We start from the raw sequence: 12,714 nt of genomic DNA, 5'->3' as shown, positions 1-12,714 counted from the left end.
GCCAGATCATATTGTTTTTCACAACCCCGCAAAGGAAAGCATCTGAGCCCTCTCTCAGGAAAAGTCTTTGCTTTAGAACTTAGTCATAACAAAGGAGTATTCAAATACAGCTGTAGGAAGAAACAACCAAAGCCCATGAGCTGGGAACTGGACTAGAGCTCAGGCTTTCCAAATGAGCATAACAAATACTTGGTATTTCCATAACAACATCAAGTCAGGAGTCTTAACACACTTTCAACCCACTGAAAGGGCATGGGTAAAGCTCAATTCATGTCCAAACTTCCAAACATGATGAGCCTTTCAAACCCATCATGATAAGCCTGCTCCTCATCGTAGCAGCTTCATAGTGTCCCCCAGACCACCACAGCTGAATATGTCCAAGCATCCCTTTCCCTGAGAGCAAAGCAAAGGTTTCAAGCAAAGCATCTGTTTTATACGCTGAACACTGCAGGCAAAGGACAGTATTTAGTCAGTTAAAAAGTTGCCCCTCAAGCATCTTACTAGTGAGCACTTCTAACTAGCTGACACTCACCCCCAGTTTTTATTCCATTCGTACTCATTGCACAGCACAATTTCTTTCAAGAAAATCCCCCTTGCATCTTGGCTGAGTGCATTACTGCAAAATGCTAAGCAGCACAACCTTCTCTCTGCCTCACTTTCCCTGCCATGTCATGGGAACATTTATATTTGCTCAGCTCCCATAAAGGTCTCTCTGACCCTCAAAAGAAAAGCATAGCATGTTCAAGATCACACCGCTGTTGTTATGATTTATTTTGGGTTCAGCACCAGATCTTATTATAGGCAGCTTCACCCTTCTTGTTTTTTGATACTCTCTCATGTCAGGGCATATTAATATTAACAACACCCACATCTTCAATCCTCTTTCACATGAAATCCTCAAAACTCAGAGAATACATTTCTCCAGCACACTTCTCAAACATGCCAAATTCTGGAACTAAATCAAAAGAAGAAAACTGAAAATGGTCCTGAAGATAATGGGTACATTGCAACCTTGGAAAAGGACCTCTGTTCCAGCCTGTGTCACAGTCTCTACATCACAACCTTGTAAGGGACAACAAAAAGGGCCGTGGTTGCTCCTCTGGCTCCACAGCAGCAGCAGGCAAGGTGAGACAGCCAGGCTAACCCTCACCTGCCTTCCCTTGTTCCAGGAGAACATCAAACTGTGGAGCATGCTTGAGCTGGAAGTGATGGGTCACCATCCAGTGGTTCATCCCAGTGCCAAGTGCACACCCAGTTTTGGAGTGAGCTTGCTGAGCCATGTTGTAAAAACCCTTGGTCTGGATAGATACATTTGTAGAAAAGTTATTCAGTTTTAACTGAATCATTAATGGCTTTAGAGATATTTGTAACAACAAAGTAAAACCAAGAGCCCGTGCCCACTAGCTCACAGTTATACACTCACAAACACATTGCTGCAAAACATCCACCGTGGCTGCTGCTCCCTGGGACACACACTTTCCCAGGCATGGGCCCCAGACACCCCTGGACCCCCTCTCTTTACCCTACACCCCAGTACTCTCTCTTAGACTTTCTAGTCCTGCTCATTTCCAAATCTATATGCTGGTCATGTGCTGCCCCCACCCCAAAGCAAGCATCAGCCTCGGGGGGATGCCATGGGCTGTGGTGCTTGAGGGGCACCTTCATGCAGGTGCACAGTGGCTCATGAGGGCTCTGGCATTTCCCACCACAGGCAGCCATAGGACTAGCTGGTCTGGCTGAGAAAATAAAAGAGAAGCAAAGCGTGGGGTGGCTGGCAGTGGCTAAAGTGCCAAGTGTGCTTCCAGGCACTCACTGCTCCTTCGCCTGAAGCTCCGGCTAGCCCAAAGCAGGCTGTCCCGTGGAGTAATGTGGTAAGAAAATGCTCTTTCTAGGTGGCTGGTCCTCATGGCAGTGGTCGGACAGGGAAGCCATCTCTTTAGCATAGCCTGAAGGTGGCAGCAGTAACATTTCATACACTTCATTGATCACTACTTCAATATTTTAACCCTGATGGAAAGGATGGGTATGGAAGGCCTGGGAAGAAGGAAACCAAGCACCTTATCCCATGGCTTTTGTGAGCAGTTAAAAGGCAAGTGGGACCTTGTTTGTTTTGCAGGTCCTTTCACACTCTTCACAGAAAGTCTCCCTTGCTGCCAGGGCTACAAGAGACTGGGCAGGGTAAAAGCAGCAGTATAAGCTTACAGACTGTCTTACTTCCAGCTGGAAAAAGATTTAACCCAGGAAAGAGAGGAAATAAGTTTATGGAGGTGACATGTGCATTTGATGCTATACTCAGACCAGGATGCAGTGAAACTCCTATGGCAATGCTGCATGTGGCACCCACATTCACCTACCCCATGGGTGCCAAACGTGGGGCACAGCCCTGGAGCTGCATGAGAAAGCAGCTCTGCCTGCCCCCTTCCTGCTGCTGCCAACACACTTCAAAAGATCTACCTGGTGAAAAGGCAATTGCTCTGGGTATTCCTCACCAAAATATACCAGGGCTTCAGTAGAGTACAGGGAACATCTGCCTTAAAAAATAAGTTCTGAAAAACAACCAATGCAGTAAAGTTTAGTGGGTGAATCCCACCCTGAAGCAGGCTGGCTATGAGGCTTCTGAAACTCCATCAGAGTTGCAATCAGTTATATGAATTATATGAAAAGGTAGTTTTCATTATATCACCCTGTATCAGCAGCACTGCAGCCCAGTCTGGAAATCAAGGTTGGGACCTCTGCAGCGCTGGCTGCACTGACCACCCTCACCCACTGCAGAGGGACCTCACCACGTGCTGTGACCCTCTTTCCCTGTCCCACTGCTGCTGCCCATCCAGACACACAGTCCAGCCAGCATAGCTACAGAGGTATGACAAGCAGGTTGCCTTGGACGAGGGGTACCATGAGCACCAGTCGAGCAGGGTTGTCCATAATCCACTGCCATAACCCCTTGCTCCTCAGTTGCTCCTGTTCCAGTGCAATTCAGTACTTTTTAAATTGTTGAGTAACAAACACCAGCAATCAAGGGTATAGCAAGGTAGGGGAATGAGGATCCCATGCCCACGATGAACTGAAGGGTTTGTCCCCGAGCCAGCTCCCTCTGACTCCAGGGACAAGAGCCTCCACGCACACGTCTGGAGAGAGAGTCGCCGCCGGCGAAAGGCGAATGTCACTGTCTGCTCCGAAATCAGCAGAATTTAAATCCTATTAAATCAATTTATTAGCACTTAATTTGCATGAAATTAAATTCGGCCCCTATTCAAGGAGCCGTCACTCCCTTAAATCATCAGCACTGAGCATTTCAGATGAGCCTAATTAAAAACTCTGCAGGAGCACTGCCCACGTTACTCCCCTCTCACCACTCAACCCATACTTGCTGGTTACAGCCTCACTGCCCTGGCAGGCACCTTCTCCCACCCACCCACACACTCTCCCACTCAGGGAGCCAACTCCACCTGTCTGCTGGGTGGGGAAAGACCAGCAAAGGCCACTTTGCACCCCAAAAGCTCATGGTTTTTGTACTCAGATACCAGCATGCAGTAGGCTATGGTCGGGTGGCCATGCCTGCTGAGAGGAGGTGGGCATCGGCACCATGTCCCCTTAGGGTGGCCCTGGTCTCTCAGGAGCACTCACCTCTTTGATCCTCTGCAGCAGAGGGAGCAGCCAGTCCTTATTCACCTCGCAGTGACTGTCGAGGAAGGTCAGGACTCCTGCTTGTGCCACATCTGCCCCTCGGATTCGGGAACGGATCAGACCTGTTCATGGACATACTATGTCAGCTGCCACTCAGATAGCTGAGCAACATCCCTGTGGGCTCCTCCAGCATCTCCTGGGTTTTGACCTACCTAAGTCCCACTCAGATAAAACATGGCTCCGGTTCATCACCTCCTTCCCTGGTGTGCTGCAAGGCACACCAGCCATTTCCCAAGGTCACCAAAGCAAATCAATGGCTCCACCAAAATTAACCATTTATGGCATTTATGTCAATCCTTAATTTGCATAATTATTTCTGCTGTCATCTTCGAGGGCAAAACATGACTCAAAATGCTTCCACAATCCCCTACAGGTAATAAATCTAACACAGATGTTAAAGTTAGTGAGGAATAGGCCAGGGGAGTCAAGGGTGGGATCATGTCATGCCAGAATTAGGCTTTTCTTAGACTGCTGACTTTTCTCTGCTGCATCCCTTTCTTTGTCCCAGTGACCCCCAGATTCCTCTCCCACCCTGGGGACACTGAAGATCTGCAACTCAAAGGGAACACATTTTCCACTAAGGAAAGGGGGTTGGCTCTCAAGGTGTTCAGAGCCTGCTTGGCTCATCAGGGCCCTCACAGTGAATTTAAAGTCCTTCAGAGCTAGAGATAGATTGTTGTTGTGTGTTTGTGAGAGAGAAAAATTAATGGAGGGAGGTCACAGAAAACAGTTGCATGCATGGACTTTGTATCAGTCTCTTTGACAGGATAACTGCTCTTAAAGATGCTCTGTGTCTACTGATACAAGAGTCAACTGGCTTTCCAGCACTCTTCCTGTCTGCAGGTGATGCTCACATGAACCTCAGCAGAGAAAAGGAGATGGTCCATTACCAAATAGGAGGACAGGCAGGTTGCTCAAGGTGATCAGAGTTTCTCAATAAAGGAAGAAGAGTGCTGATATGAGGGGAGATAGGGGCAGACAGGAACAGCCACACCTCTGGACCATGCAGGAGGTGCTCACCGACTTTCCTATTAAAACTCCCTAGAGGAAAGGGGCCAAGTAACAGCCTTTGCGCAGGAGGGAGTAGGACAAGAGAATGAAACCTGGAGTAATCCAACATTGGCCAAGATCACCTTCTGCAAGGTTCTCCCCATATTTCTCTCTGCAGCTTCTAAGACCCTGTGGGTGGCCACACTCCGCTGTACCCACCTCAAATCCTGGCACGTCCCAGGGGATACAGCTTCAGCAATGTAGTAAGTGAAGCAAGTCCTCCAGGCTGTGTTCCCAAATCCTGACTGCTTTCATAGAATCATAGAATCTTAGAATGGCAGGGGTTGGAAGGGACCTTTACAGATTATCTAGTCCACTCCCCCTACAGAAGCAGGTTAGGTCGCCCAAGCTTTATAGAGCACCAATACCTGCAGATCCATTCAGAGCTGGAGGTGAACAAAAAAGTACCGTCACAACAGAAGAGAGAAAGGTGGGAAGGAGATGTGGGTCTAGAGAGACCTTCCCTACCCTCTTGCCAAAGCAGTTATAACTTTTACACCCATGAGGGAGTGGTGCCACCCTAACACCAGACCTGTAGAGCTGACACATTCTGCAGAAGGAATCCAGAGACAAACCCTCCTCAGTCTCCTCAACACAACACATACACGGACCTTTGATTTTCAGCACAAAAATTCTTTGGTTTTCATTTTCTTAATACTGCAAAGCAGGACTTGGAAACATCCATTCAGACTACTGGGAGCTGGAAAAATGTCTCAAAAGGTTGCCAGCATCAGCCCAGGAGGACATACATTCATTCACCATGTAGCCCTTCTGAATCTTTCAAAGATAATTAATTATTTGGGGGGGGAGGGGGAAGAATCCCTCAGAAGCAGCAGGAGCAGATCTCCTGTCTTTCATTAGAGCAAACATCTTTAGAAATAAGACCCGGGGCTTTGTTTTGCCTGTTCTAATTTTCTGGCTAATAAGCTACAGCTGAGCCTCATTGGATATCTTAATAGTCCCATCTTTTTCAGCAAGAGAGGGGGAATCCATTTCACATTCCAGCCCTTTATCACATCTCCTTTGACCAGGGCCTCCTGTCCCCAGGAGCCCACTCCACAGAGATGTCCCTTGGCTCCCTCCATCACTTTAAAGCCTCCCAAAATCTGGGTTTGCCACCTGGGTGGTGAGCAGGCAGCTCTTACCTTCTCGCCGTCCATTCCGCAAGCACTTCACTTTGGGGAGCTTGCCCAACAAGCGGCAGTCATCAGCTTGGGAGACACAAAGGGAAGACATGTCACCCACAGCCCTCATGGTGGCTCTGGCAGCAGAAATGGTCCTGGAGGAGGCTTGGAGCAGGGAGAGGAACACATCCTGGGCTGGCTGATGGCTTGTTAAGGTGATGGGCCACAACAGTCTTACATCTCAGCTCACAGAGCATAAATCTGGACTGGCAGAACAGCAGTTTTCATAGTGTAAAGTCAGCAGATTTACACCAACTCTGCTGTAGAGGCAGAGTGGAAGAGCTGTGGTTGAGGTCAGAATCTGACTTTTTGCACATTATTGCAAATTACTGTATTTTGGTAGCTGCAAAGCAACACCTAAGTTGTTTGATGCATGTCTGCCTGGTGAGGCAGAAGCTTTCTGAGGTGGCATGTGAGCCCTCAGAAAGGAGAAACAGATGATCATAGAGAACCTTGTGGAGCAGGTGGGAGGCTCCTCATGCCCCAGGTAGCAGCTTCATGGGGCAGAGAGGCCCAACAGTCACCCACACCTGAGCTAGGGAAGTCCTGCAATCCCAAATGAAGTTGCTGCCATTGCTCTTGCCCTGGTGCTGCCTGCAGCCTCAATACTCCTCCTCACTTGGATTTCTCCCAGCAAGAGCTGAGTCCCAGAGGCAGGTACACCCAGCACAGCCCCCTCTACCTCCACATGCCTATACTGTGACCTACACAACCCCTTTGTGCCTCTCACCATTCTGCCTCTTGTTCTTCAGCACTATAAACACATGCATGTGCTCCATCTCTTGTGCCTGCACGCACCTCTGAGCGCTTTCATTCCCTCCAGCAGTCCTTCTTGATGAGACACATCATGGTACCTGTACCCCTAACAGATGTGTTGCTGTGCACACACCAGGAGAACAGAAGTGGCAGGGGCTGGCTACAGACCTACAATGGAGATCTGCTGGGAAGAGCAGGAGCCCCAACCCAGGTGCAGAATGAGTGCATCCCAGCAAATAAAGGGTCAGTGGGCAGAAAGGGGTGAGAAATGAGACATAACTGTGCACGAGATAAAAGCACCAATTGCTTGGGATGGGTTGCAGGGAGAAAACTGACTGTGTGTATAGCATGTTATGCAAATAAACGTATTTTATGTAAATGCATGCAGAACAGATGCCAGCAGGCTCAGGCTATCACGGGAAAGAAGATGCAGGATGCTGACTTCAAGTAGCTGAGGGGCTGCTCTAAGTTACATGGGAAAAAAGCTCCACCCCCCAGTGCCCTGGGATAAGTTTAAATCCAGCCATGCTCCTTCTCCCCAGCTCATGCCACTGGGCATGCTGCAACAGGGGAGCTGTTTTTCTACAAACCCTTCTCCTTTCAGGAAGGCAGGCACTTTGTCTGTTTAGCCCAATGCTGGCATTTACTTCCTCCATCCTTCCAAAGGCCTGCTCTGATGTATGCCAGAGCAGCTCAAGTCCTTGCTCCTCAAGTCACTGTTCCTTTTCTCCATCAGAAGCACTGTCAGTCCTCAGGCTTGCCTAGGCTGGCCTCCCATGTGCTGGAGCTCCAATACTCACTGTAATCACTGCAACCCCATCCCTTGCCTTCAAGTGACTCCCCAGGGAGGTGTTGATGCCGAGAAGAAGGTCTCACATGAAATCCTTCCCTAATGCGTGCCTAGCTACAATATCCAAGAGCAAAGTATAGATCTTTTTCTTTTGAACCTATCTGGCTTTGTTTTCTATAATTCCTAGTAATCAGCTACATTTTGCAGCCCTTTGAAATGTAAGTGGCATGGACAGCTCAGCCCAGGTGTATTTGATCATTCTTTTTATGCCCGAGACATGGGTTTTTTGAGCACTTATTCTCAGAGTCTAGATATTTCACTCAGTCATCTCACTGGGCAAGGTCTGTAGCTGGGGTGGTTCCCTAGAAGCCTCCAGGGCTTCATCCACCAACTTCTGCTGAAGATCAGACTTACTGATTTCATTTGAGTCAAGCCATTGATCATAGAGAATGGCAGGAGGATGTGGGCAGCCTGTGGCATACAGCACTATTTATGGTGCACCTCAGAAATGGGTAACACATACAGGAAATCCTCTTTACATGGGTGAAAAAGGGAAAAAAAAAAATCTCAATCCAGAGTTGCTGGTCACCTATGTATATGTTTGCAGAAATATGTCAAGAAGGTCAGACTATCACAATTCCATGTCAACCCAGAATTGCTTCTGTTTGCAGCTGAAAGCTGGGGCAGCTGGTCATAAACACCATGGCTGTGGCAGGATACAATCAACTAAGGATTGGATTCATGTCTACTGGGAAAAAAATGATTTGCCAGTGCATTTTCCTTGTATTATTTTCAAGAGAAGGGCACTGATCATTTGGAATTTGAATTTTCCATGTGGCGATGCAAACCTGGCACAGCAGAGTTTGCTCTCCAGATCTAAGGAGCTTTACATTTCCTCTTGTGTCCACAAACTCTCCCCTTTCTCTGCAGAAATCTCAGTCTCTCTCGGGATTTTTTGGTTTGGCCCTTCACTTTTAACACAGAAAGGGTCACTTACGATCATCACTGAAGTCATCCACTAGAATGATTTCATGGACGAGGTGCACCGGGGTGCGGTTCAGCACGCTAAAGAATGAAGAGAGAAAATCCATGACAGTGCTTTACCAACTCAACAACCCAGCAAACAGGGTGGAAAAGCTTAGGAACTGGTCCCAGCCAAAGCACAGAAAACAAGGCTTGGATTTCCAGAGAGGATGTACCAGATAAATCCCAGAAACCACCCCATACTACCCCCCTGAAATCCTACAGCCCCCGACCACCAGCTCCCTGGCATTTCTGGGAAATAGATGAGATTCACTCCTCTGAGTGAATCTGAGATTTCTCCTGGGTAAAGCCAGGAGAAAAAGGCTTTTCAGCAATGTGCATGTTGCACCAAGTATCCTAACTGGGCTTACAGCAAAGCTGCCATCACCCACTACCTCTCCCAGGGCTAATGATACGGTGTTCACTAACAGCAGGGCCAACACAGAGAAAATTACTCAGCTCAAACCCATTTTCACAGAGCTCACAGCCGTGCCAGCACAACTCCTTTTTTTATCCGTGAGCCGACTGTGTTTCAGAGACTGCCAAGAGGATAAGAGCAGGGTTGGAGCCTGCCTATTTAATGAAAGAGAGAGGCTGGAGGATGTGGTTCACAGCTCCCTCCAGGTGGACAGACACTGTGAAACACGCCTGAAAGCTACAATCTTCCCTTAATTACGCCACTGAGGTGTTTTCTATTATTATTATTAAAAAGTCTAGACCTGTTCTTCCCCTTTCTCGCACGGTGCAGCTTGGCAGCATTACACATCTGTAAAATCCCAGCAAAGGGTCAAGGTTGACTTCTTGAAGCAGAAACCTCAGGGCACCCAAAAATCTCCTAAGTGTTTGACTTGGGCTTTGATAATGCCAGTTTGGTTGTACAGGCCTTCCCAGCATTTAAACTTCTTTGCCTTCATCCTGAGCATGGTTCCTTTTTCCAACAGGATTTAAAAGCCCCTGATTTCATACCTGGTGTTAAGAGGCCAGACACCTTGCAGGTTAGCAACCTCCAGTCTCCTAATACCTCTATATCCTTTTTGACAGGTTTCCCCGTTCTCTCAGGCTCCTAGTTCTCTGGCAAAAAGCCTACAAGTCTGGAAAACCTTGGTCCTGGCCCAGACCCCGGTCAAGAGCAACCTGAAGGGCTGGGTATCAGGGGGACCTGGATGCCCAAGAGCCACCAGCCTAGCTGACAGGAACCCAGATAGGTCTCAGGGTATCACCCTCAGATATCTGAGGATGTTCAGCCAAAACTCTGCATTTCTCTGATGAAACCTTCCTGATGAAAAACCACAAGCCCACCCCTGACCAGAAGGCTTTGGAATATCTATGCCTATTGCACCCATTGCCTCAACTGGCACACTCCAAGTGCTGGAATTACAACCCTCCAGAAAGAGTTGACTTAGATTTTTTTGGAAGAAGAATGGGACATCCCAAAGCAGATGTTTGAAATGGATCCTTCCTCCATGTTTTGTTGTTTGGTTTTCTTCTTTTTCTCCATTAGAAATCCTGAAAAAAAGGGGAATTTATGCCAGACTAGAGGGCATGAGGCTGCCACCTCCCTTGTGTAGTTCCTCAAATAGCCTCAAAAATTCCTGCGTGACCTGATGTAGATGAACCTGCTTTAGCAGGGGGTTGGACTATGTGATCTCTAGGAGATCCCTTCCAACCCCCACCATTCTGTGTCTTTATGATAAAAATCACTTCCAATAATTACTTGCCATGCAAACACAATCCCAGCCTCCTGCCGTTCGAGGCTCTTGGCAAAAGCTATGATTTCCAACTCCCCTTTCAGATGGTTTGCATGTTAAGTTTGGGGTGAGGAGCAGAAGAAAACCTTTGTCCTCTAAGCAACGGTCATGGTGGGAGCCCTAACTGCCAGGAGCTACTGTGGCCACCCCAGCATCGCTAGAGGCTTGCGCTAAGCAGACTTTGGCAGCCCCGCCTCATCAACGCCCGCAGCCTGCACAAAGTCCTAGAAATTCTAAGTGGCTGAACGCCCCTCCTCCCGCTGGGGCACGCAGAGCAATTTAGATGTGCTGTTCCCACCTGTCAAGTGTTTTTTAATTATTATTATTAATAGGTTTGTTATTTTTAAAAAATCCCCACATGCGAGAGCTGAGTTCAGCAAATCACCGCAGCTGAGCCTCAGTATGGGCAGACACGAGAGCAATATCATGCTCAGTGGAATATTTAACAAGCGCTGATTGCCTGGAAACCCAACTTGGTGAAACCTGCAGGAAAGCAGCGGATTTGTTTAAAAAAAAAAAAAAAAGCCTGCAAAATAAATAAATAACCCACCGAGAGCAGGAGGCAGAGAGAAAGTGAGCAGCAACCCCAATGAATATTCAGAGCCTGCCTCTGCCCAGTCTCCCCTATAGTATTCGGCTGACAGAAGTGCAAGGTGAGGCTTAACTCTACAGGAGAGTGATCACAAAGGGGCCCTATTCTGATTTTACTGGTACCAGCAAGAATAACTCGACTGAAACCGCTGCGCTGGGCTGTAGGCTCAGACTTGGTCTTTAAGCAATACTTGGTGCCTTGGAGGAATTCTTCCCAGGGCACCTCTTCCTGAAGAAAATCCAGCATGGACCATTTTCACAGTTCTGGGCTGGGGAGATGTGCAGTCTCTGCTCAGCTGCAGACTCCTGCTTTTCCCAAGTCGAGCAGTTTGCTGCCAGCTCTCTACTTTGGCTTGCTACCCTGTAAATCAGTGATAATATTCCCTGAATGCCAACAACAGCCACTTGCAGGACGGAGAGGTTTGACCAGGACACGGGGGAAAAAGTAAGCATGCTGACTGAAAGGGGAAAGATGTCTCCAAGGACTGCCCTGGCTTCATGAACCATCACTCTTCCACATGATTAATGACTACTGTGGATGATGCAGCATCCCCTGGCACTGAGAACAGCCTCACTTCGCACCATCTCAGCCCCGTCCTATCACTCCCCTTGTGGGACTCACCCACTGCGTGACATTTTCCCAAATCCTGACTGTACAAAAGCACTGGTGAGGGGGTTCTAAAGACTGGGTGTACCACGGCTCCAAGGGACCTGCTGTCCGCTGAATCCAGTGGGCTTTGAGCTCATTAAAAGAGGCACCAAATATGACACATTTTCAACATTACAGGGATTTTGGTTTTTTCAGGTGAACTATAAAAGCACCTTTAAAATTCAAAGACAGACTTTCTATTACTTGTGCCTTTGCTTGGATTTGATTTTTTCTTTCATACTTCCATTTCTTCTTCTTTCCTGTGGATGGCTTTTTTTTCCCCCTTTTATATGGGTAAAATCAGAAGACAATTAATATAGTGCTTTGAAGTGCCCCTGTTATTTATAGATTTTTTTCCCCTGAAATCAAACATGGTAGATACACTGCAGTGAAAGGCCATATTTTAGCAAATCAAAACAGCTTTTAAGTTCTGTTGAGCCAGAGATCACAACACTTTCTCCCTTAAATCGCCAAAAGACCTGTTATCATCAAAATGAAAACTCATGCCTCTAGTCCAGAAAGTGCTTTCCAGAAAGTGCTTATGCTCAGTCAGTCCCCTAAAAAGAGATTCACTGTTGAATTATCTTGAAAAATTAATGCTGAATTTTTCTGTGTTTCAGTGGATTTAGCAGATGTTATAAGGACACAACCACAGAGAATTTCACCTCAAATTTTCATTAGCATCCTCATCAACTTGTTGGGATACCTTTCTACCTATCCAGAAGTTGCCACTAGGTTTAACAACTTCATCTCCAAATAAATACCAGTGCAAAAGTCACCCTGTCACTCAAGACAACATAAAACGTTTGCAGGGAGGAGTTTAGATCTTCTGACCAAAGATCAGTATGTTTTTGGTCACGTCCCAGAACACCAGTTGCTTTAGAGAAGGGACTGTGGACGCGAGCCTATTAATTTTCTCCATGGCAACATATCGGGACTTGGTTGGGGGAGGACAGGGGGGGAACACTTTTGGTAGTACAATAAAGCATCAAAAGGGCCAAGGGTCACAATTATTGAAATCAGACTGAGAGCGCAGAGAGAAAATGCCCACCAAAATGAACTGCTTCAACAACCCAAAATGGCTAATTATGTAGGAAGAGAGACATCACACCAAGAATAACCATAATGAGCTTTGATTACACTGCAGCTTTCGCATTTTATTCTTTCAAATACCCACCAAGCTCTTTGAAATTCAAGAGTTCTCTTATGTTAACATCAAAAGGTAAAAGCTCATGG

General features: G+C 47.3%; 1 protein-coding gene across 1 annotated transcript in view; it reads right to left on the bottom strand.

Moving 5' to 3' along the window:
• GALNT14 (polypeptide N-acetylgalactosaminyltransferase 14) overlaps positions 1–12,714 on the bottom strand; it is a 97,888-nt gene that overhangs the window by 21,554 nt on the left and 63,620 nt on the right. Inside the window, exons 5-7 of the mRNA XM_061990174.1 lie at positions 8,465–8,532; positions 5,883–5,948; positions 3,628–3,749 (exon numbers count right to left, since the gene is read on the bottom strand). Of these exons, the coding sequence (XP_061846158.1) occupies positions 3,628–3,749; positions 5,883–5,948; positions 8,465–8,532 (256 nt within the window). The remainder of the gene's footprint in view (positions 1–3,627; positions 3,750–5,882; positions 5,949–8,464; positions 8,533–12,714) is intronic.

The sequence above is a fragment of the Colius striatus genome, chromosome 2 (assembly GCF_028858725.1).
Source record: "Colius striatus isolate bColStr4 chromosome 2, bColStr4.1.hap1, whole genome shotgun sequence".
In the NCBI taxonomy this organism is placed as follows: Eukaryota; Metazoa; Chordata; class Aves; order Coliiformes; family Coliidae; genus Colius; species Colius striatus.
Note: the sequence above shows the minus strand (reverse complement) of the source record. Positions and strands in the feature narration are given on the sequence as shown.